Source organism: Lissotriton helveticus, chromosome 12 (genome assembly GCF_964261635.1).
Source record: "Lissotriton helveticus chromosome 12, aLisHel1.1, whole genome shotgun sequence".
NCBI lineage: Eukaryota > Metazoa > Chordata > Amphibia > Caudata > Salamandridae > Lissotriton > Lissotriton helveticus.
The window spans coordinates 898391526-898417548 of NC_136073.1; the positions used below are offsets into that span (position 1 = coordinate 898391526).

General features: G+C 45.8%; 1 protein-coding gene across 1 annotated transcript in view; it reads right to left on the reverse strand.

Moving 5' to 3' along the window:
* KIF1C (kinesin family member 1C) overlaps window positions 1-26023 on the reverse strand; it is a 710488-nt gene that overhangs the window by 309215 nt on the left and 375250 nt on the right. Inside the window, exon 6 of the mRNA XM_078671146.1 lies at window positions 7632-7810. Within this exon, the coding sequence (XP_078527272.1) occupies window positions 7632-7810 (179 nt within the window). The remainder of the gene's footprint in view (window positions 1-7631; window positions 7811-26023) is intronic.

Genomic DNA, 26023 nt, shown 5'->3' on the forward strand with positions numbered 1-26023 from the left:
AGGGGTACCCCCGCAAAAAGGGCAGCCGAAGTAGACACCGCTCTAGTTGAATGAGCACGAACTGGAGCAGGAAGGGGCTTTCCAGCCCATTGGTGACAAAAGGATATGGTAGAGGATATCCACCTGGTTATGGTCTGTTTGGTAACAGGTTGTCCTTTGCAAATTGGGCCATACGCCACAAACAATTGATCTGACTTTCTGATAGTTGCAGTTCGTTGAATGTAGAATTTGAGACAACGTTTCACATCTAATGAATGCAATGAACGCTCAGCTGGAGTTTGCGGAGCAGGAAAGAAAGTCTTCAGGATTACAGGTTTGTTGAGATGAAAGTCACTGGGAACCTTCGGGATGAACTTAGGATTAGTTCGCAATGTCACAGCCTCATTGGAGAATTTGAGGAAAGGAGGCTGTATGGTAAAGGCCTGAATGTCACTGACACGTCTCGAGGATGTCAAGGCGAGCAAGAGAGCAACTTTCCATGTGAGAAACTTTAGACTTGCAGAATGGATAGGCTCAAATGGAGGTAGAAGTAGTTGAGACAAGACCAAATTTAAGCGCCAAGCAGGTGGAGGGGGGCGGATAGGTGGAAACATCCTAAAAAGGCCCTTGTAAAATTGCTTAATGATTCTCGAGGAACATAGAGATGTGGAACCATCATGGCGGAAGCGGGAAATCGCCGCCAGGAACACTTTAAGAGTTGAGTGTGACAGTCCTGATCTCGCCAGGGATAAAAAGAAAAGTAAAATCTGTTCAGGTTTTGCAGTCATGGGGTCCAAATCTTTAGTGCGGCACCAGACCCAGAAATGCTTCCATTTTAATTGGTAGGTTTTTATGGTGGATGGAGCGCGAACACGCGCTAACACCTCCCTGCAGTCTTCATCGATATTTAAACGTGCAAATTCATTGTACTCCGGTTCCAGGCATGGAGTTGGAGGTATGCTGGATCCGGGTGACAGATTTGTCCCTGCTTCATCGTGAGGAGGTGAGGTAGAGGATGAAGCGGTAACGGGTCGGACTGCGAGAAGAGGAGCAAGTCCGTGAACCATGGACGCCTCAGCCATTTGGGTGCAATCAGGGTGATGTGGCAAGGTTGGAACCTCATCCTGTGTAACAGGCGAGGGATCAGAGGAAGTGGAGGGAAAGCATAGATGAAGTTGTTCGACCAATTGATCGAAAATGCATTTCCGCTCGACTCTCTGTGGGGATGCCGACTTGCAAAGCGTTGGCATTTCCTGTTGGCAGCAGTTGCGAAAAGATACATCTGCGGCTGGCTCCACCGCCGGAAGATGAACTCGACGGTTGGTTGGTTGAGTTCCCACTCGTGATTGTCCGACGACGCCCGGCTGAGTGAGTCCGCCAGAACATTGGCCACACCCGGCACATGAATGGCTGTGAGATGAATTTGACGTTGACTCGCCCAATCCCATATTTCCTGCGCCAGTTGTGAAAGTAGGAGAGACCTCGTGCCGCCCTGCTTGTTGAGGTAGTGCATGCTGGTGGTGTTGTCCGTCCTCACCAGCAAAGTGTGTCCCTGCACTAACCTCTGGAAGGACTTTAGGGCTAAGAAAATCGCCAAAAGTTCCAGGCGATTGATGTGCCAAGTACGTTGGGTCGTTGTCCACTTTCCTTTCACAGACATGCCATCGAGATGCGCTCCCCATCCCTCGAGAGACGCGTCTGTTGTAAGCGTCAGAGTTGAAGGTTCGTCTCGGAATGAACGACCCGCAGATATGTTTGGAGGGTGAGCCCACCACTCCAGCGCTTTCTGGATGCGAGGTGTTAGAAGGACCTTGTCCTCGAATGACCCTGACACCCGTTTCCACTGCTTGTCTAATTCCTCCTGTAGAGCCCTCATGTGCAATCTGCAATTGGGGATAAGTTGGATGCACGAGGAAGCCATGCCAAGGAATGATTTGAACATTCGGACAGAAACGTACAGTTTTGATTGTAGGAACTGTACCATCTTTACCATGCGGTCCTGTCTTTCCTGGGAAACGAACACTTTTCCCTGCCGAGAATCTAGCGAGGCTCCGAGAAAATCTCGCCTTTGCGACGGATGAAAGTGTGACTTCTGGCAATTGATTGAAAGCACCAAGGTTTGGAAGAGGGAGACACAGACTTGAGTGTGCTGCTCCGTTAGGTGAAAAGTTTTGGCCTTGATGAGGCAGTCGTCCAGGTATGGGTAAAATTGGACACCTTGGAGACGCAGGAAGGCAGCTACCGGGGCTAAGATTTTGGAATAGACCCTCGGTGCTGATCGAAGGCCGAATGGTAAGACTTTGAATTGGAAGTGTAGCTGTCCGACTGAAGCGTAGATACTTCCTGTGTCTGGGGTGAATTGGCACATGGAAATATGAGTCTTGGAGGTCGATCGTTGAAAAGAATTCTCCTGGATTGAGATAATTCAGAATTTGAAGCAGAGTTAACATCTGAAAAGTTTTCGAAATGATAGATTTGTTCAGGGCCCGTAAATCTAAAATTGGACGCCATTCCCCCGACTTTTTCCTGACTAAGAAAAATTGGGAATAAAACCCCTTGCCACGTTGACCTTGTGGCACGACCTCGATGGCTCCTTTTTTGATCATCAATTTCACCTGGGTCAAAAGTTCTTTGAGGTGGGGTGAGGGTGGCCCCGAAGGTGGACGGGTGGGAGGAAATTTTGTGAACTCCAGGGTATGTCCTTTGGAGATAACGTCTAAAACCCATTGGTCGGTGGTGATTTCGGACCATTTGCAAAAGTATTTTGAGATGCGACCTCCAAGATTCACAGGCGGCAGGAGAAAGGAACTGAGACTGTCACTTTTGTTTATTGTTTGAGCCACCTCTATAAGTTGTTTGCCGTTGGTATGGTCTCGTGATGGACTGACGATTTTGGGATTGGTAGGAACACCTCTGTCGGTTATCGTTGTAGGTTTTGTATGAACGATATTGACCCGATCCTCAAAAAGTAGAGGAACCTCCGCCTCTACCTCGCGCCCCCCGAAAGGGCCGTTTCTTGTACTGGAGGGTAGCTAAGGACTTTGCCGTGTCGGTGTCCTTTTTTATCGACTCCAGGGCATCATCTACGTGTTTGCCAAACAAAGAGTCCCCGTCGTACGGCAAGTCAAGGATCTTTGCTTGTACCTCTGGACGGAAGGTGGTAGACTTCAACCAGCCTTGACGCCTCAAGACTGCAGCCCCAGCCAATTGACGGAAACCCGTGGAGGAGATGTCGAGCGCGCAATCAATAATTTCAGATGAAATCAACTCTCCCTCCTGAATAATGGCCTGCGCTTCTGCACGGACGGCATCGGGTATTTGAGGAAGCAGTGCGGCAATCTCGGACCACATCTGGCGGTCGTAACGGCCCAAAATAGCAAAGGTATTAGCCGCTCTCACAGTGGTAGCCGCCATGGTCGTACATTTTTTACCTATAGAGTCCAATTTGCGGCCTTCCTCATCAGGAGGAGACGTGAGTGGTGTAGCAGGATTAAGGGATCTTTTCTGTGCTGCTTGAGTTATAACAGAATCGGCCTTTGGTTGTGAAATCAAATAGGCAGGGGAAGACGGAGGAGCCTTGTACTTTTTGTCCAATCTGGGCAAAACTGCAGGTACAGAATTCGGATGTTCCATTAATTTAAGGCCCTCCTGCCAAATATGGTCAATGATTGGTATTGTGTGGGTTTGTCTTCGTGATACGTCCTTAAAATCGTATAAGAAACATTCACTGTCATCTTGTTGTCTCTCGATTGTGAGATGAAAACGCTTCGCAGCACGGACCATCAAATTATGGAAATTTGCAATGTCCACTGGAGGCGATGCTAGTGGTGAGGTGGGCGGAGTGGAGGGTGTGTGAGCCCTGTAATCATCCCACTCATCCATATTGACGTCATTGTCGTTGTCACCCGTGTTGTGAGGATCCGGATCCTCGTTGTCAGTGTCTGGACGAGCACCCCCTGGTGACGCAGGTGCAACAGCTGCAGGTGCTTGAGGAAGTAGTGGTTGAGGTTGTGGAGGAGGAGGTTGAAGCACTGGAGAGGCAGGCGTAGATGGTGGGAATCTACGGTTATAGTCATCGAGCATGAGCTGCAAGTTCGTGACCAAAGACAAAGGTATTTGGGTAACCGGCTCCGAAGTAAGTGGTTCAGAGTCCTCAACTGGAAATAAATCGTTCCCATCTTCGACGTTATGCACTTCGTCACCCTCATCACTATGCTCCTGACATTTAATGTTCAAATCAGATGGACTAGATGCCTGATTGAAAATTTGCTCCACCTCTGTATCATTACCGGATTCTTCCTCACCAGACTGAAACAATTGTTCTGGAAGATGAGTCCCACTTCTCACTGGACTCAGTTGAATGAGAGGAACTGTTCGTAAAGAAGAAGCAGTCACCACTGTAAAAGTGGTAGCTGTGGCTAAAGGTTGATGAGACGACAACGAGCCCGTTGACGTCAATGCGGCATTCTTAGAAACAACCTGAGGCGTCTGTGTCGTCGTCACTGATGAAATCGGCGCTGAAATTAAGGTTTTTTCTTCGTCGACGAAGATTTCTTTTCCGTCGACGGGGCCGTCGACGAGATTGGAGCCTTACTCGTCGACAATGATGTAGACGTCGACTGAGTCGCCGACGAAGATATGATGGTCGTCGACGGAAGCACCGTCGACGAGGCAGCCGTCGACGATAAAGGGCCCGTCGACGAGTTACTTTTGGACGACGATTTGATCGTCGTCGACGAGGGGAGCGTCGACAATGACTTCTTCGTCGACTGTTTGGCTTTGGCACTCGTCGACGAGATCTTCACAATAGACGCGATGGGTCTCACCTCCTGGGCAATCGCCGACGAGGTGATCGTCGTCGACGTCGCGCTGGTTGACACAGAACATGTCGTCGTCGACGTAGAGGCTACAGTCACCGACTTCGTCGTCGCTGAAGTCGTCGACGGACGCGTCGACGAGCCCGTCGACGAGCCAATTCCAGTTTTTAATGTGGAAATTGAGGCTTTGGGCGCAGACGTCAGAGAGCCAGGTCCCATAGACGTGCCTGAAGCGAATCCTGTGGGGAGACAAACCTGGAGGATTCCAACAGTCTACTCTTCTTCAGAAAAGGAGATGGAACCTCAGTCTCAGACCCACGCTTCTGAGAGGATTTTGAAAAGCCAGATGATAAACTGCCCACCACAGAAAGTGCAGACTCTGAAGTCTTCAACCTCTGTAGCCACAGAAGGAGACGGGCCTCTCTATCCCTCAGAGTCTTGGGTGGAAAAGTGCGACAGTACTTACAGTTTTTCACTTCGTGGTCTGGGTAGAGACAGTAAATGCATTTACTGTGTGGATCCTCATGGAAAAGGCGCAGTTTACCACAAGAAGGGCAGGCTTTAAATAAAGATTTCTTATTAGAAGACATTTTCTTGAGAAAAACAGCTTGAGTTTGAAGAAAACTGAGCAGAGCTCAGGGAGACTCCCTTCACACGACGTGCGGTAGAAAATCTGAGGACTTGGGCTTCTGAGGAGAAGGTTCTAGAGGAGGCTACAGCCTGATTGGCTGGAATGTGGACCAACACATAATGACACTGATATGCTACTAAAGTGAGTTCTCCCTTGGGCTTTTCAATTGCCCTATTATGTTATATGGTACTTTTAGAATTTACTTCTTATTATATTATATGTATGTATATTTTCATTTATGATATTTTTTCATGTATACATGCATATGTTACTGCTATTTTATGTACCGTGGGACTCCCACTTCGACGACGGGGAATATTCAAGCATGTGAATCTATGAAAGACACCCCTAATACTGGAGAAACAGTCATTATGTGGGACATCCACATGAATCATTTTCTTTCCACAGGTCTTGCAGGGATGGAAAAGGCCGTTTCCATCAAACATGGTAGTAGGAATCACAAATTCAATGTTGTAGAAGTTGTGTTAAGGAGAAAACTGAGCAAAGCTTAGGGAAACTCTTCACACACGACATGCGGTGAAAATCAGAGGATGTCAGCCTCTCTTGGGAGTGTTCTAGAGAGTGCTACAACCGATTAGTCATAGTTAAAGTTTGGTACCTTTTTTAAAAAGAGATCCATACGCTATAAAATGTAGTGGCCTAGTGCCCTTTTAGCCTATACTAATGTATTACATACTGCTTTGTTATGATACCGTGGGACTCCCACTTCGACAGCTGGGAATGATTCAATCATGTGAATCCATAAAAAAGAACCAATACTGGATAAATATGAAAGATCTAATGTTGGACAACATGAGCGCCTAGAGACCCGACGGTGATTTGGCGCTATACAAGCTTCAGTTAACAATAACAACAGTAACAACAACAACTTGCTTTCACAAAGAGCATCATTTTCCTTCTTTCTGTGGTTTTCAGATGCAGAAGGTAATGACTTTCTAATTTTTCCACTACTGCAGCCTGACGTTTCATCCTAGAAATACCATAGGGCTAACAAACTGCTGAGATATAGCAGCTCCAGATAACCCAACTACAACACCCAGACTCTAGCTTTCCTGATCTACTCAGCGCACTGTAGCAATCCCAAAATGTCCTGGTCAATTGGGACGTTTAAAAGTCTTGCAGCCCTTTCTACAAGCTTACCAGATGCAGTTACTTTTTCTGGGAATCAAGGTATACTTGGTAGCTGCCATTTCTTGCAACTCCACAATCTAGCACTTACAAGCTTTTTTAAATTCATCTGATCTTACAATTTACTCCCTGTAGGGGATGTTCCCTAGGCCCTAATCAAGGAGCAATGGGCGACTGTCATAGTCCATCATAGGTATTGGTCTCATGAGTTAGTGGCACATTCAAAGAATTATTCTGCATTGCATTCCCCTGATTTTATTCTGGAGAAGCAGGAACTGTGCTGATCTACTCCTCTCCCATAATCGTTTTGGGTACATTTAGAGACTCTTCTCAGTTAGCCATGAATTTTTAACGGCGTGGGATATTTGGTGTAAAAGTTTTACAACATCTGGCTTGGGCCCAATGAGTGTGGTTGAATGTCAGACTAAGCATTTCTCAACTAAAGATGTATGTTTTTGAACCAACAACTCTGGTTTGACAGATGCCTTAAGGTCTTCTGGGATGTATCTAAGTTTTGGTCTCTCAAGACATGTGCCTTATCGGCAAATATATCGCTCTTGGGTCCTTATTTGAAACTGCACAAGTGGCACAACTGGCATTTGCATAAATATTTGTGTCCTGGTGTACGTTTAGATTACCGGTGTGGGCTGTTCTAGTTAGTGTACGCATTATCTAAAGGGGATATTTACACTTCTTGAAAATGAGTTCATGTTATCAAATGCATTCCAGCATTATATTACAGATGCAAGCTCATAGTTAATAAAACCATCGAAGGAAGTAACAAATATGCATCTCATAGGATATGGACGATTTTTCAACCACGTTATACAATAAATCATGTTGTCTAGGTCCCATTAATGCAATGGACCCTTTCTACCACCACCAGGTCTCTTGCAGTCACACAAATAAAGTTTATTCTGCCCTTGGACAGATCATGCGTTTATTAATCAACAGAAAGGTTTTGAGTTCCTACTATTTTTTATCACAACCAAGAACGCACTTTAATCCTTGTTGCTTCATTAGTGACTGATCATTATGGCCCCAGTGTTTCTTACCTGGCTTTGTTTCCACAGTCCATCAGGTCAGCAATATCGTTGAAGGAGGTGACAGCCAGTTTGGAAAGGTCCTCTACATAGGGGCCCATTATTGGGTGCTCCCGCACTCTGAGGTTGCCCTTGCTTTTGGGGTTCAGCAGATCCCGTACCCGCTCACAATAGATCTCCATGTAGCTGACCTGGGACCATTAAAAAAAAATGAGATCCACATCAACAGTGAATTATGACTTATTTCCCTACACTGATACAGGGCTATTGGTCATACAGCTGCTTGTTCTATCCTAATCCAGTGTGTGTCATCCCAGATAAAATACACAAAGACAAAGTGCTCAGTACATCATTGCCAATGCAATCAGTGTTCTTACCTAATACAGCTATTTTTAATATTGTCTGATTTGATAGCACAGCTGTCACCAAACAATGACGTGAGCATCACTAGAGAGGAGCTTTGGCTCCGCCCACACGTTGGGAGTCAGGAGTAAGTGTTTTGACCGGGCAGGAGCTGTGTGCTTCCACAAAAAGTGCTTGACCTCCAGAAGCTGTGATCATTTTGTTCTTTGCTTCCACAAAAATACATATCTATTCCCAAGCTATTTACTATTAAATCCCTCACATTACCACACAACATTCCTTTAAAATCGGACATATTGGCATATTTGACTTTCTAGAACATGTTCAAAGAGAGCAGAAGCAACGAAATCCATGTATGATCAAATATAACCCATTATAACTACTGTTCTTTAGATAACGGACATGTAATCAGAAGTAGTGCAAGAATTTTATGAACTGAGTTCAACGGGCGCGCTGCATCTGGGGCAGAAAACTGTAACCTCGGTCAGAGGGTTAAAGCCCAGGGGTTATTTAGCATCTCAACATTCAGGTTGGTCAAAGGGGGTATAGACGAGCCTGGTAACGGGAACATCACTTGTTTACAGTAAGTCACAATCAGTAAAACAAATGAACACTGTGATCACTCTCCCCTCATTAACCCCTCGGCTGCGCCGCCGATTTTCCGCAAAACGGGCGGGGCTTCGTCGGCCATTGGCCGACGGCAGCACCAGCGAGGTAGTGCAGCCGTCGGCCAATGGCCGACGGCAGCATGGAAGGGGTTAAGAGTCACTCTTAGGAAACATGTTATCCATCTGTTCATGTGAAGGGCTAGCGTACACACATTATGATGTTATTGTGCAGCTGCACTTCCATTAAAAAGGCATTTTTTCATTTGTCTAGAACTTTTGACCCCATGAACAGATATAAATGAAATCTGGCAAATGCTTGGAGGAGTCCGCTAAGGTCTGGCCTGCCAATTTTTACGCAGACTCATGCAGTGGAACTAAAGTTAAGATGTGAAAATGGAAAATGCTACTTACCAGTATGCGTCTGTTCTTGGCATGTAGAGCTGCAGAGTCTCACACTGAGCATTAGATCGCCACCTGGTGTTGGGCTCGGATGATTGCATGTTGTTGTTCTCTAGGAAGAAGTCTTTGTAGTCACGAGATAGGTGACTCCTCCCTTGGACGATATATCGACTCCATCCTTAGATTTTTTTTTTCCGCCACTGGGTTCGGATGTAACTTTTACGCTCCGGTTCGAAAACTACTTTCTAAGTAGTTCGACGCGTCAAAAACTTACTTAAACTATTCTAAATAACTTACACTCACACTTCCAGCCAAACCGCTGAACAGAGTTACAACAAACTTGGCAAGTAGGGTGTATAATTTTACTTCCAAAACATGCTTTTGTTGGTTTGGCTGTCAATTTGTCTAGTAGTGTTGGTGATACTGGTGTTGAGTGACCTTTCAAGGTATTTCAGTACTATGCTGTTTGGGGGTCAATAGTTCCTCTGCAAGTCTAAAACAACACCAAGAAATCTGACTGGATATGAAGCCTTTCCTCCCATCCCTTTCGGATTCACAGGTTCAGAGCTGAAAAATGGATCTGAGAGCCCGGACTGGCTGCTGCAAGAGATAAACGTCTCTTGCAGCAGGCATTTCAAATAAGGGGCTAATTCCTAGTCTCCTGCAGAAAAAAATGGATGGCCATGTAAGGAGATCAGATGGGCACATACTGACCCACAGCACACAGTAAGGGGACTCTGAAAGGGTTCCCCCTAAGTTAAATCAAATGTAAAAAAACTCCAAAAAGTCACTGAACCTCCAGAAGCTCTTGAGGAAACAGTGGACTTCAGGCACCTAAAATGGCAGCAGGGGTCAGCAGTATGAACAAAGGTACCAAGGTCCCGGGTCGACAACGGCAGACCCAAAAAGTGTACAACAAACCCTGGTCAAGCTTCATGGCCTGGTACTGAGAACTCAAGGTAAGCTTAGCCAACACTTGTGTCTGTAAAGCTTGCCCCGAGAATATGAAACTTGGGCATGAAGCTTGTCCTGGAGCTACATTCCCTGGAAAAACTCAAAACTAAAATGCCATGGTACAAGCTCTGTATGCAGCAGTGGTTTCACACAAGAGCGTTGGGTCTTCCTAGAAGCCAGCCTGCAATTATCAGAGCACCATGCACGAATACAATGCAGCAACTGTCGCTACACTCCTTGGCGAATTAGCCGACACACATGACTTAAGTGGACCATCAGTTTTTAAATTATTTTAAAGTGAATGCCTGAATCTCATGGTCTCTCCTGGCTGAAGTTTGGGCCAACAGCAATGCGGCCTTCTATGTAGAATTTAATATCTGCTCTATGTAAGATTACGAAAGGAGGTTTCATGAGAAGTGCAAGGAATGAATGCAGCTCCCAAGAACGAGAGCGCTTTATCTTTGGGAATGCCATAAAAATACCTCTTAAATTGGTTGCTGGTTCTAGAACCTTGCAAAGAATAGGAGTCTCGGTAGCGTCAGGAGCTTGAAATAAGAAAGCACTTGGTGAGGTTCTGAAGATCATTGATGCAAATCTCTGGTGCTGCACCAGGAACAGAATATTTTCCACTTAGCCTGACAAGTTTTAATCATTGGAGACAAGATTGCTCTGCAGTCTGATAGGATACTTAGATTGGAAAAATTCTATGACTTTAGGAATCATGCTGTCAATTTGAAGGACCCGTATTTTTGATTAACAATCTGTTCTTACGCTCTGTTATGCAGATGTTGCTGAATGGAGCTTCGAATAAATGGAGAAGATATATAAACCAATATTGGCAGAGCCACCCGGGTACTACCAGAATCTTTTTGCAAGGCTGCATTTATTTACCTTCCCGATTACCCGTGGAATGAGGGGAAGAGAAAGAAAGGGGTAAGCACGTATCTTCAACCAAGACATCAAAAGCTCTTCCATACGCTCTTGAATCTCTATATAGCATCACCACCCTGTTTGGGCCTCTCCAATGGTTCTAAAACAACCCTGACATCTAACTCATTATCACCCTATCTCTCATATCTAAGTGCTGACAGTTTTGTGCATTTGTAACCCTAACAATATATTACCCAACATGCCGCAGTGATATAATGCTCCATGTACAAATGGTGTTATTGCAATGATATCTATGCTGGTTATTTTCTGAACAAGCTACATAACTAACGCAGCAGATATCAGATCTGATTCTAATGTAGAAATATGCACCACTGTACCCCCTTCTCTTCAGTAATCCCTATATACAGATGCAAATGGTATATTGCACCCTTTTGATTAACCTATTTCTGCCACTATCTTTAAGTTTGTTATTCTCTATGCAAAAATTCAACTGTTTGGAGAAAAAAAGACATTAAAAGCTCCTTGCCCCTGGCTACCATCACCCCCTTTAAAAGATTCAGCATTTTTTGTTCTGGGATGATGCAAACAGATTGAGTGCTGGACGTCCCCTGCCAATAAAAGATCATGTCCACTAATCGTGATTCACCTCCCTGTGGGGACCCTTTGCCACTGAGTGTATCCGCCGCCCGTGAACGGTCTACTTCTGACATGTGTTCTGCTGATAGATGTCCATCCACCTGGATACGGGTTGTTTTGGCTACTGCCCTTCTCTTTTTAGTAACAGCAAAGCTCAAGAAAGTAGATCATCGACTCAATACTCCTTTGTGCGCTCAATGTAAAAACTGAGAGATCTTTTTGGGACCCGACAAAGAAGCCTCTCCTCAGGAATACGGTAGAAAAAAAAAGGCAAGGTGAGTACCAAGCCACAAACTTCGTCCAACAAACCGGATATGTAGATTTGGAAGATGGGTGCCTGGCTACAAGAATAAGATCCGCTACTTCAGCAAGTAAATCAAAACCGTTAAGTTGCTGCCGCACAATCTCCAAGCATGGCGAAGCAGATTGTGCAGATTTGGGTGCAGGACTCTGCCCTGTTTCTGAGACAAATAGGTAGAAGGATCAGGGGACAAATGCTCAGGCTCAATAGATCTGGGTACCAAACTCTTCTAGGACAATAAGGAGCCATTACAATGAGCAGATCCTGTATTTCCTGATCTTCTTCAGATCTTGGTCAGGAGAGGTAGCAAAGGAAAGCATGTAGGAATCCTGTCCCACACTTCGAAAGAAATGCACCTTACATAGAGCGTCATAGGGGAAACTAGCTGCAGACAAACTGCGCCTCAGAGGGAGCCTTCTAGTGATAACTACATTGTGCCACAATCATGACAATGCATATTCTCGGAGGTGTCAAAATCATCCAAGCAAGGCACATGCCACTGGGAGAAGGGACCTTGAGCTACCTCTGGTTGAGGAGGACGTTCATGGTCAGCCAATGAACTTTAAGCTGACCCACTCTGGTGTTCAGTGCACCCACTAGATCAATGGCTACCTCCTGACACCGGGTCCACAGAACCATACAGCATTGCTTGCAGGCAGCAGTACCACATGGCATTCATGTTGTCGGTCAAGACCTGAAGCAACAAGCAGTTCTAGGAGGTTGATATGTAAATTCAGCTCCAGTGGAGACCAAAGGCCCTGCTGGAGATCAAAGATCCCTGATCTCCACTTCTCCCAGATGGCCACTCGAACTTAGAGACAATGCAGCCATCACCTTTGTAAACTCTGGATGGGATACGGTGAATGGTCTGCTAAAGAAAAGGATAGTGTCCATCTGCCACCAGTGTAATTCACAAACTGTCTATTTTGACATGTAGACAGTGCTAGAAAGACAACATAGTTGGAGATTCTACTACTAGGCTTGCATGTGCCAGTGAAGCTATGGGACCAGTAGACTGCATAAGACCGAGAGCCAAAAGAAGGTTTGGAACCATCAATACCGGAATCCAGGATTGACCCTGAAAGATCAGGATCATACCTTTAACATGCCAGACTTTTGTGAAGAGGTGGAAAAGCCTTGAACATTACCGTGTCCAGGTATAGATGGGTGAGCCTCTGAAAGTTTCAGCCTTAAGTCTGGTTCTGGCTCAGCATAAGATCTGATTGAAACCTCAAGTCCATAACGAGATGAGCTTTCATGTGGCTTCTGCCTGCCACCCTGACTCTATCTTCAAATCACAAAGAGGTCAAAACAATGCATTAACATTTGAGGTAAAATGGAGAGACCAATACATACCCACTTAGTAGCTGATTTGTACAAAGTGAAACAAGAAAATCTGGATTAAGGTCTGCTTTCTCGCTTACCCAAACTGTATGATCCTAGGAAAATATTTGATTTTACAGATCCTCCTTTTTCTCAAATGAAAGCACCTTCAAATACATGATTTTAGAATACCAGCCTTTCAAAGGAGTGTCCATCAGGAATGTCTACATGTCCCCAGGAAATCCTGTGGCGAGCCCCTGGCACATCCAAAACAATCTGTCATGTCGAGACCAGATATCAAAATGCACTTAGCTGCATCTTGTCTGTTCTGGATCACCTGAGCAAAGGTGTTTCAAAATTAGTCAGAGAAGGCTGGCAAGATCGCTAGCTATCTCCTAAAGAGAATGTGTGCATCACACCAACAAATAAACAGCATTCAGGGGCCTTACGGTCATGTTGGCCAAAGACATTTCCCAAAAGCCTCAATGCATGTTGATTACCTGTCTGGAGGAGCAGCAGGGAATGTGATTGGATTCATATTCCTAGTAGATGTCTGAAGAAATGCGTTACTTACCTGTAACTGCAGTTATACAGTATTGGTATCTTTCATAGATTCACATGCCTGAATCATTCCCCGTCGTCGGGATGGGAGCCCCCGGTACATAAATAAAGTAATGTCCCATTAGACATATAGAGTAATAGGCCCAAGGGCCTCACATTAGTAACATATCCATGTCCTTTTGTAGAAAAGACCAAACTCTGAAGCACCGTCAATCAGCTATCACCTCCCTCTAAAACCCTCCTGGAAGGAGCTCCAGTCCCTCAGATTTTTGTAAGCACCGTGGTAAGTAGGCGTACTACTGAGAGGATTAGATGAGTCCTTCCAGTGGAGGTGGGAGGGTTGCATGTGAATCTATGAAAGATACCAATACTGGATAACTGCAGTTACAGGTAAGTAACGCATTTCTTATCCAGTATTAGGGGTATCTTTCATAGATTCACATGCCTGACTCAGAGTAGCAAGCAATGAGAAGCACATTTCGGATGGTATAGAATATACAAATTCACCAGATAACATATCAAGTGACCAATAGAAAACATCAAAATGTAAGCAGAGATAGCATCAAGAAATACAATAGAGAAATGTGCGTACAAGAGAAAGGATGGTGGGATGAAAAGAAGGCTCACCTCTATCGGAATAGATGACCAAGTACTGCTTGTCCCACTGCAGCATCCTTCATGAGTTCTGTGAATGTATGTGGCGTCTTCCACGTTGCCTCTCTGCAAATGTCTATGATAGGCACACCTGCGAAGAGCGCCATAGATGTAGACATCGCCCTAGTGGAATGGGCCCGTACTTTAGATTACAGGGGTAGCCCCGCCTGCTCGAGACAGAATGAAATAGCTGCAGAGATCCAGCGAGAAATACTTTGTTTAGTGAGTGGAAGGCCTTTTCTAGGTCTACCTTAAGCCACGAAGAGTTGGTTGGATTTACGGAATGTTTTTGTCTTCTCAATGTAAAACTTTAGATAGCGTTTAAGATCCATATAATGTAGCGTCCTCTCTGCTGCAGGGTGAGGATTTGGAAAGAAAGAGCGCAAGACCACAGGCTCGTTGAGATGGAAGTCAGGCGGGACCTTTGGTCCAAATTTTGGGTTTGTTCGTAATATTACTCAGTCTTGTTTGAATTGCAGAAAGGGCTCCTGAATTGAGAAAGCCTGGAGCTCACTTACTCGTCTTGTGGAAGTAGGTGCGAGAAGGAGTGCCATTTTCCAAGAGAGGTACTTAAGATCAGCCCTGTGTATCGGCTCAGAGGGATGTTTCATGAGAGGATTAAGGACTGTGTTGAGCTGCCAAGTAGGAGGCAAAGTCTGCACAGGAGGAAAAGTCCTGAAGAGGCCTTTAAGAAATTGTTTGATCAATCTGTGAAACCAGAGAGAAGGACCAGTAGAAGATCTTCTGTAACAGGATATTGTCGCCAAGTGAACCCTGATGGAGGCATGAGCAAGGCCCGAGTTTGCCAAATGGAGAAGGTAAGGCAATATTTGCACTGGAGAAGAAGAAAAAGGATGTCTTTTCTGAGTTTTATACCAAATGCAAAACCTCTTCTATTTTAAAGAGTATGTCTTGTTGGTACTATGTGCTCAGGCCCGAGCCAGAATGGCCCTACAATCCGGCGGAATGTTTAGATTCTGAAATTCTTCGAACTCTGGAGCCAAGCGGATAACGTGAGAGATGCCAGATTCGGATGCTGGACTTGCTGGTTGTTCATCGTGAGGAGAGATGGAAATTGCTTCAACCGTATTGGCGGTTCCAGAGAAAGAAGGTGAAGTTCTGTGAACCAATGTTGGCGTGGCCAAGCTGGGTATATTAGAATGAGCGTGCAAGGCTCCGCTTTCAATTTCCTGAGGACTCTGGGAACCATTGGAGACGGTGGAAAAGCGTATGCAAAGACGTTGGACCATGCGATCGAAAATGCATTCCCTAGAGATCCTTTCTGGGGATGCCAGCTTGCGAAGTGTTGGCATTTGGCATTGTGCTTTGTGGCGAATAGATCGATTAGAGGAGTGCCCCGTTGTGAGACTATTTGGTTGAGGATCCCCTGATCCAGTTCCCACTCGTGAGACTTTGTGTGTTGTCTGCTTAGTGACTCGGCTAGAACGTTGTCCGTGCCTGGGACATATTCCGCCCGAAGGGAGATATTGTGCAGGATCGACCTGTTCCAGACTTTTTGCGACTTGTTAGAGAGTGTTAGAGAGCGAGTCCCCCCTGCTTGTTGAGATAGTGCATCGTCGTGGTATCGTCTGTACATACGAGCACCAGAGAATTTTTGATTCTTGGAAGAAAAGCTTGAAGGGCGAAGAAGACCGCCCGCAGTTCCGAGGAGATTTATATGAAGCCCTTTTTCGAAGGGGGACCACTCTCCGCTTATCTGCAGTTCTTGGAGGAAATCTACCCAGCCTCCCAGCGAGGCATCTGTTGTGATGATATGCGGCGAAGCTGGAAGCAAGAAAGGCAAGCCTTGAGAAAGGTTCTGAGGACAAATCCACCATTGCAGAGCCTTGACCATTTGAGGGGGTCATTTGTATGAGATCGTCGAATGAACCTGTGCATTGGATTCATTGTGCTGAGAGCGCCTCCTGGAGAGGGCGCATGCGAAGTAGGTAGTGTGGAACCAACAGGATACATGATGACATCATTCCGAGTAGGGACTTGAAGAGGCGAACCGTCAAGGATCTCTTGGAAGATATGAGAATAGCCAGTGACAAAAGCTTGTCCTTTCTTTCCTGCGATGGAAAGGTTTTCTTTTGTTTTGTATCGAGGGTAGCGCCTAGGGAATGTATACGTTGAGAAGGCAGAAGGACTGATTTGTCCCGATTGAGTGGGAGTCCTAAACGATAGAAAAGTTGTAGACAAGCGTTGGAAGACCTGGACGCGTCTTCTATGGATGGTGCCTTGATCAACCAGTCGTACAGGTATGGAAAAACTTGATGGTGTTGTTGTCTGGGATATGCAGCCACTGGAGAAAGGCATTTCGTAAAGATGCATGGTGTAGACTTGAGCCCGAAAGGCAGGACGCGAAATTGAAAGTGTCTGCTAGCTACTGCAAACCTTAAGAACTTCTTGTGAATAGGGATATGAAAATAAGCATCCTGAAGATCCAGAGACACCATGTAATATTCCACATCTAGAAGTTGTAAAACCTCCTGGATTGTCACCATACGAAACGACTGCTTTTTCAGTAATTTGTTGAGGGCTCTGAGGTCTAAAATTGGTCTCCATTTCTTCTCCTTTTTCTGTAGCAGGAAGACACGGGAGTAAAATCCTCTCCCCCGTTGAGACAGAGGAACTCTTTCTATCGCTCCCTTCTGGAGCATAAGAGAAATCTCCCAGAGAAATATACGTGGATTTTTGTGAAGCATAGGTCGGGGGAGGGGTTTGGGGAGGAATGTGAGTAAATTCCAGTGAATTGCCAAATTGAACTAATTGCAGAACCCAACGGTCCATTGTAATTTGCTTCAAATTTGTCAGAAAATGGGATATTCTTCCGCCAATTTTTGAGGGTGGAGATGAACTAGAGACTGGCTGAAGTGAAGGGTCATTGTCGACGAGCGTTGCCTTTTTGTTGACCTTTACCACGAAAGGATGATTTACCATAAGAGGATTGCTGCTGTTGCTGGCGCTGTTGATATTGTGGTCGATGTTGCTGATCCGAAGAGCATGACAATCGGTATAGGTAATCACCTCTATAAGAGGATTGCACTCTTACCCTTGATCCACGAAAGGACGGACTTTTGAACTGGAGAGTTCCCAAAGCTCTGGCTGTGTCCATATCTTTCTTTATACTTTGGAGGGCCTTATCAATTTGTGGTCCAAAAAGAAACTGGCCATCATAGGGCATATCCAAGATCTTCGTCTGTATTTCAGGACGAAAAGAAGTTGCCTTTAACCAACCTTGTCGTCTTAATACTGCTACGCCAGCCAGTTGACGAAATCCCGCTGACGCGATATCCATCGCGCACTCTATTATTTCCGACGCTGAGCGTTCACCCTCAAGTAATATTTTCTTTGCCTCTTCTTTTACATCTTCAGGCAAGGTCGCCAGATATGGAGCTATGTCTGCCCATAACCGTCTATTGTATCGCCCCAATAGTGCTAAGGCATTGGACGCCTTTACTGTCAACGCAGACATTGAGGAAAAACTCTTTCCGATGTTATCCAACCGTCGGCCTTCCTTATCCGGGGAGCTGATAACGTGTCAGAAGGATTTTTGGACTTTTTCTGAGCCGCCTGTGTTATAACCAAGTCCAGCTTGGGATGTCCTATTAAACAAGCTGGAGCAGTATCAGGCGCCCTGTATTTCTTATCCCAGTGAGGTAACACTGGAGGCACTGAGGAAGGATTTTGCATAATTTTCATACCTTGACCCCACAAGTATTCTATTATGGGTGTAGATCTCACTGATTTCTTGAAAGGCTCCTTAAATTCATACAAGTAACAGTCTTGCTGGTGAGAAGCCATGGGAATTTGAAAACGTTGAGCTGTTCTCTCAACGACATTATGGAACCCCCTGATGTCTTCAGGTGGTGAGTCAGCCTGTGCAGGTACTGGAGAAGCAGGACAGGGAATGAAGTAATCGTCCCATTCATCATGGTTAGACTGGGTGTCTTGAAGTTCCCCCTCCTCATGTGGATCTTCCTCCTCATCATTGTCAGTAGATGGAGAAAGCGGTAAAATGACAGGTTCCGGCTGCAAATTTAAAGGTGGAGGCCGTGGTCTTGGTGATGGACACAGCCGAGGGTTGAGGTTTAGGAGATGTTGGAAACCCCTGTTTGTAGTCCGTAATGAGGTACCGCAAGTCCGGGACCAAAGAGGCTGGAAGACAAACCATTGGTAGAGGAGGTGGTTGATATTCTTCCTCCTGTTCCTGGTCTTCCTCATCTGAACTGTCCTGATATTTTACATTAAGTTCATAGAGGCTTGTCGCAGTTTGAAACATGTCCCCCTCATCTGAATCCTCCTCTTCCAGAAGACATGCTGGAGGCAGTGGTTTGACCCTACTTGGCGATGTTAGGGCCGGCGTCCATGTCTTCTTTGTAATTTTTAGGTGCACATATGTGCTGTTCAGATTTGGATCCATCGTTGTCAACGGTGAAACGTCACCGGTGGAGATCTCGTCGACGGTATAGCCTTCATCAACAGAGCCTTCGTCGACGATGGTGTGGACGTCGACGGGGCTGTCTTCGTCATTGAGCTCGTCGACGACCCAGTCGTCAGCGATCACAGCGTTGACGATTGCTTCGACGTCGATGATGTCTTTTTGATCTTTATCGTCGACGACACGGTCTTACCCGCCATCGACGATGAAGTCGTTGTCGAGGTCGATGACGACGTTGCCATCGACGTGGAAACAGTTGTCGTCGACGAAGTCACACATAAGGCTGTAGACACAGCTTTCCTCGACGCTGAAGTCGTCGTCGGCGATGTCGTCGACGGAGTAGAAGGCGGCTTTTTGAAGGTGGGAACTTCCTGAGAGGACACCTTCGATGGTAGAGCCTTGGTGTGGACCTCTGAAGACTTTTTAAGTGTCTTCTTTTGAGGAGGCTGTGACGAAGGGCCCGGAGAAGCCACCCTTGGTCTTTTTTTAGAGGACTTCGAGGATACTGAAAAGCCCTCAGTCTCCTCAGAAGACTCCAGTTGGTCCGTCTTTCAGCCTTTGTAGCCAAATTAAAAGGTGTCCCTCCCGATCTTTGAGGGTTTCTGTGGAAAAGGTATGACATACCTTGCAATCCTTAGAAGAATGGTCCGGATAAAGGCAATATAGACAATCTTGATGTTGGTCATCTATATGTTGCCTCTTCTTTCCACAGGAACCACAGGGCCTAAAAATACCCTTTTTGGGTGTCTCAGCCATGAAGATATCAGGAACCTCAGTCCAGAATATGAAATAGATCACCAGAAAACACTGCAAAACCAGTTGAGAAGTAAACTGAGCAGAGCTCAGAGGAGACTCCCTTAGCACGACGTGTGGTAGAAAATCTGAGGGACTGGAGCTCCTTCCAGGAGGGTTCTAGAGGGAGGTGATAGCTGACTGGCTCTTCTCTAGAGTTTGGTCCTTTCTACAAAAGAACATGGATATGTTAATAATGTGAGGCCCTTGGGCCTATTACTCTATATGTCTAATGGTACATTAATTTATTTATGTACCAGGGACTCCCATCCCGACGACGGGGAATGATTCAGGCATGTGAATCTATGAAAGTTACCCCTAATACTGGATACCTACCAAGCTCTCTGCAGTCTGGTGCTGTTTCAAGAAGGCCGGATAGCAAGGAGCAGTCCTATGATGTTTAGTTACAGGGCGACTCGCAGGCGGAAATTAATACTGCTTGGACTAGGTTGTCCTCAAGTTTTCCATCAAGGTTCTGAGGTTGCAGGTCCAGACTGCATTATCTCTTTGAAAACATTTGTCTTGGTTTTTGTTCTACCGTTAGTTTCAAATTCATGGGAGGATGACCAAGTCTGTTGCAGGGGATGTGTTGAGTCCAGTAGAATTCTGCACATCCAGGTAAATGACGGCATCTGTATAGTGAGCGAGATTAGTTATCCACTTCCTCATTGCAGTCTTTGTCGTGTGGGATATTCTGAAGCCCTTGAACAGCGTCAGTTTTCCATACTCCTGTTGTACTGGCGTTGAGGGAGAGGCTGACGATCCTTTAAAGTTGGGAGCTACACCTTGGTGATGTCATATTAAGACATGGGCCTAGCACAAGCTTAGGTCTGTTTCGGATCCAAGATGAGCATCAAAACTGAATTTATTGATGGCGCCACTGGGATTTGAGTTGAAACCAGGCCAGTCGGACTGACAAGACTTCTGGCACAAAAAGTGAGATATGGACCAGCTGTGGCAAGGAGCCAGGCGAAGGTACCACAGGGTCAGGCAGACTCGGGTCAAACCTGCCACTGGAAGTCCAACTGGTGACCCCTGCTGTTCCATGTGGCCTAAAACAGCCCCAGAATCAGAATTGTCCTGAACAATTATGGCATGGCCTCCTTGCAGGCCTTTATCTGCTGTGGAGTCTAAGACGATCGAGGAAACTCGCAGTACACCATTTTTGAAGTTGGAGAATAGCTCCGGAGTCGGGATCTTTTGACCATTGAGTGTCCCTGGCATGCGTGGGGTGAGATGGAGACTAGTTCCACTTGGAATTCTTGCTCTTGTAACATATTTTGCCCTTGGATTTAGCCTTCGAGACGTAGACTTTGAGCAGGAACGAGTCTGTGACTTTCAGGGGGAGCGAGTCCAGTGTTGGAGTTCTGTGCTACCATGCTTTTTATGCTTTGCATGACTTCCTGCACACCGATTGCCTTTCAGGTGCATCAGGAAGCATTTTTTGCATGACTATGTTTGGGCCAAATTTTAATTAGAGCAGCATAATTAGTGCAATTTACGAAATTTAGTGTTACGCTTGTTACAGCAAAATCCTGAAATTACACCATGTTGCTTAATTATAGCAAAATTATAGCGCAGCAACACAGGAATAACTACTAGAACATATGCAGTTGTTGCCCGTGGAACTTGTGTGTGTGGTGCCATCATTTTTTGTGAGAAATGTAGCCTCACATCCAAAATGTACACAAGAACACATTTCGCACTAAAATATAGCACTGTGTGTCAGATTTGTATTTCATGTAATTACACGTAGATCTGTGCAACTGTCCCAAAATTATGAATAATTGCACAAAAGCAAATTATGCAAATTGTGCACACTTCCACACATGACTGAGTTGGGCCCTGAACATCACAGGTAGGCATTGGGTGGATCTGTGACCACCATCTGCTTCCTGAAGGCATGGCACGGCTCGAAGACTGTTTTCAGGGAAGACTTTTTCCTTTGAATACTGAACGAATACTGAACGAAATGAGATTTTGGCGTCTGTTAAATCTGACAAAGTAGGGAAAAGCGTTCCAGGTCCGTGTCGAAGGTGGGGGAAAAAAGGAAGGAAGGAAATGACATCAGTACACACGAGTGATACTTATATGGGGTTCTACGCAGTTCCAGCCGGAGGTGGAGTGCAGTCGCTACCAGCACATGGGAGCCATTGCTATGGACAATGCTGGATCCAATGTGGTGGCCGGAGCAATGCGGAAGTCAAGAAGCTGCAGGTAGTGGTAGCCATAAGAATATCTTGTTGTAGTTGTAAACACTTTATTTCGGATATTTCATGCCATAAAAGTGCCTAAAAGATAATCTCCAAATATGTAAACAAATTATTCAATGATCACACTTTCATATTTTATGCACAGTGAAAAGTTAAATCAGATTCGGTTTTCTAAAAAAGAGCAAAACAATCAATACAATGCACTGTAAAAATGAACGCGGAGTTCCTCCTGTTGATCCTCCCCTATAATTGCTTTAATGCCACATGGCATTTAAAAAAACGAGATACTGCAAATACAATTGGAGGGTCAGTGTCCTATTTTAAAACTCTAAAAGCCTCGGCACAACGGGTGAACACTATGTTTTTACATAGTTGGATTAGCCATCGTTTGCGAGGTAACACATAGGCCGGGCAAAAGAACAGCACGTGCTTTTCAGTTTCAGTGGTTAGTTTACAAGTGGGACACACACTCGAATTCTCGGGAGCCCATGAACTGGTATGCACAGCCAAAGGTAAATTCCATAATCTAGTTGCAGGTACAATTTCCTGGCCGTGGTGGATAGATTACATCCAGAAAGGGTTCCTTCATGTACACCTCTTTATTTGTAGGAACTCCATCGTCAGCCTGCCCTCTTTAGCGCTCTCCTGTAAAAACAACAGGTTGATTTGCCTGAAATGTTTTAGAAGATCCGCCCTGAATATCGTAGGACAAGATAGCTCAGGAGATGACCACATCTCTGTCCTCCCAATCCTAATGGAAAGATTCCTAATATGGGCCAGCCACGGTATTTTACTGGGGTTAAGTCTGGGGAGGAGCTCCTTTAGCTCATCTTCATAAGGGGTCAGTTGAGGAGTTGCCCATAACCTCCGCCAAAATGTCAAGGGCCTGAGGGCAATCTCTTGATCGATTGGCCTCATACCCAAATCCATACGGAGGGGAACTAGAGGGGTACTGCGTGGTAGGCCTATGAGCTGTCTCATAAAGTTATTTTCTAGCTTCACAAGGTCCGTAGTAGAACTATGCCCCCAAAGCTCCACCCCATATAGTGTGGCCCCTCTTGCTTGGGCCTTTAAAATCTCCACCACAGGTGCTGCTGGCTTAAAGACAGATGTTTTTAACATTTTCGTTATCCAACCCGCAATCTGGGTGAGCCTAAGCCATGCTTTGGTCAACTGAGGACCCCACCCAAATTGCTCAAACAGTGTAATGCCCAAGGGTCAAGAGGCGGGACTGCGAGGACCAGACTGCCCAGCACCGCTGATCGGCCGCAGGTGGTCCTCTTCCCTCCCCCTTTTTAGACACCTCGTATATCAAGGACTACCAGTGACGCGCACGCGGGACGCGCGCGGGACACAGACCGGGGCGAAGACCGGGCAAAGAGCGGGCCGTTTGAGGCCGTTCGAGAACATTAGAGACTGGACTGGGCCATCCCACTTATAGCAGGAATATCCCCATTTCCCCTTTTCGCTTCTATTAGATCACCTGTCCTCTCCCAGCGTCTTCTAGTTATATTGCTCACTATGAGTAAAATGGAGACGAGGAGCAAAGCCAATTCGGCAGTCAATGGACCCACGACAATTGCCCCTACTCAAGGTAAAATTGATAACTATTTTCTGAAGGCAGGATCCCTCTTGATAGATGACATCACTCTGCTAGAAAGACGCATTTCGCAAGAAATAGAGTGGGTTAGGAGGTCATCGATGGGTGCTATAGCGATGGCAAAAACTCCTGAGGATAGGCGGAATATAGATAGCTCACAGCTTGGTGCTTGTGGCGGGGCCCAGCAAACCACTAGCATAGACCTCTCTGACGGAATTCTAAGTGATCTTGAGGACATGAGCCTTCTCTCGTTGCCACTGACACAAATTACTCAACCACCAAATATAACAAACATGGGAGAAGATACTGATCTAACCACCCAAAGCCCTATTCCATCGAGGGAAGAACCCCCCTTAACAACTGACACCCCAAATGTGGCAGGGCCATTAAATCCAGATCGGGGTTTAAGGGAGGGTGCCATACAAAAAAGGAAAAGAGGGAAACAGAGTAATAAGGAAAGGAAGGGAAAAAAAGCGAAGGTAGGGCCAACATACAATACACCCAGCACAGACCATACTACTCAGGATAGAACTTCACCCGTGATATCGATTGACTCTCCCCAGCAACCATCTAGTGACACTCTCACTGATCTGCCACCTCCCACCACTGAACACAATCTTGAGTTAGCTGAAGAGGATATAACATTAGCAGACATAGGGAAACTCTTTAAGTCAATCTTAAGCCCCTTAGAAGCCCGTCTGATTAAAATGGAAGCGAGGTTAATTAAAATTGAGAAAACCGCATTACAGATTATGGACGGTTGGAAACCTGGGGCTCCTGGCCCCATACTTTCTAACACTGATCCAAAACATAAAAAGGACCCCGACCCTCCAAAACTTGTAAAAAATACCGAGGCTGTAACAACTTCATTGGGTGCTAAAAACGCCAAATTACATAGCAATCAACCACCAAACCTAAAAGTTAAATCCTCTACGCCAGTGACTTCTGCAGGTGTCTCCAATAAGCAACCTCCTACAGCACAACAACAATCAGCTTCAGTCACCAATAACACGCAGTTCAATACACAACATAAAAGTCCTTCCAAACCCCCCTTGATCATCAATCAAAATGTCCAAGACCTTAATAACTTAGTGGCAAAACCACAAAGAACAGTTACTGTTAATCTCCCGCCTGAGGTAGCTCCATATACCGTCATTCTAGCCGGGGCTCCCGAACTAAAATCGGATACAAATGAGACAGGGGAGTCATTAAAAAATAAAGTAATCAACTGGCTTTCAACACATAGACCTCTTCCCAGAGGTATGACCAGCGATATTCGCATGGTAAGAAGAGTCTCGTGGGTAGGCAAGAGACCCAAAACAATCAGTGGTGACTGCATACTGGTGAGCTTTAAAGAGCCAGGAACAGTCTCATTTATTTGTAGTTCCTTTTTGGAGGATGAGGGGAATACCATTCACCCAGTCCCTCTTTCGTTCTTTTATCCAGCAAATGAACATGCAACCAATGACCAGAGAAGAGGATACCATCAGAACTCACAGGGAAATTGGGAGGGCAATCAGGGAAGGATGAGACCCCCCTTTAACCAAATGCGAAGACCCCCTGATCATCCGACTATATACAACAACTTCCAGGGGTGGGAGACTGTAAAGAGAAGAGGAATGGGAATGGGTGGATTTGATAGAGAAGTGCCCTGGCCTCCAAGATTCTACCAGCCACCACTTCTACCACTGTCTAACCGATATGACTGCCTTGAAATGGTGGACTGACATCTGGCCTCCGAAGAAGGTGTATACGGACAAACACTAGGGTGTGATGAAGGCAACCTTGACACCTCTAACTCTAGGGAGGAGATATCTACTACTAGGAATCTAGACCCACCCCAACAGAGAAAAGAAAGGGGAATTATTCTGGAGGGTCCATCTATGGCTGAAGGGCATAAAGATATGGCATCTCGCACAGCCCACATAAGTCAAACGGTCAATCAATCTCGTACGCAGACTATCCCACAAACATTAAATTTGCTTTCCTGGAATGTGGCAGGCCTGGCCAACAAAATAGACTCGGACTTATGGGCCGAGCTAACACATCCAAAAAGCGTCTGTCTCTTTCAAGAGATTTGGGCTAGGGACGAGACCTCCTCTAGGGGTTTCCAGACATTCTCAATTCCAGCTACCTGGGGTGGGAGAGGCCGACCATCTCGAGGCTTGGCAACCTGGGTGGCTTCCGACTTAGGCTGCTTAGCTTCACGATATATAGTAGACTCGGAAGATATATTGGCCGTCCTACTTGAATGGCCGGGTCCCTTTAAATTACTAGTCATAAATATTTACTCCAGGCCAGTCCCAATAGCTACTACCTCTAAAACTATAGAGGTATTGTCTTGCCTCCTAGAAACCATCCCAGGGGATATACCATACCTAATAGGGGGGGACTTTAATTCACATTTTGAACCATTGCCTGGATTACTTGATGGACCCTCCCTAGAGGAGGATTCAAGTTGGCAGGTTCCTCCGACAGAAGCACCCCCTCCTAGAGCATGGACACCGCTGGCCGTTCAAATAAATACACTAAATCTCACCTACGGTTTGAGAGCTTGTAACGGCCGCTCTAGGTCTGACATCCCGAGCAAATGTACATTTAACAAACTAGGGAGGGAATCCAGATTAGATTACTTCCTGGTACAGATGCATGTATGGAAAAGGGT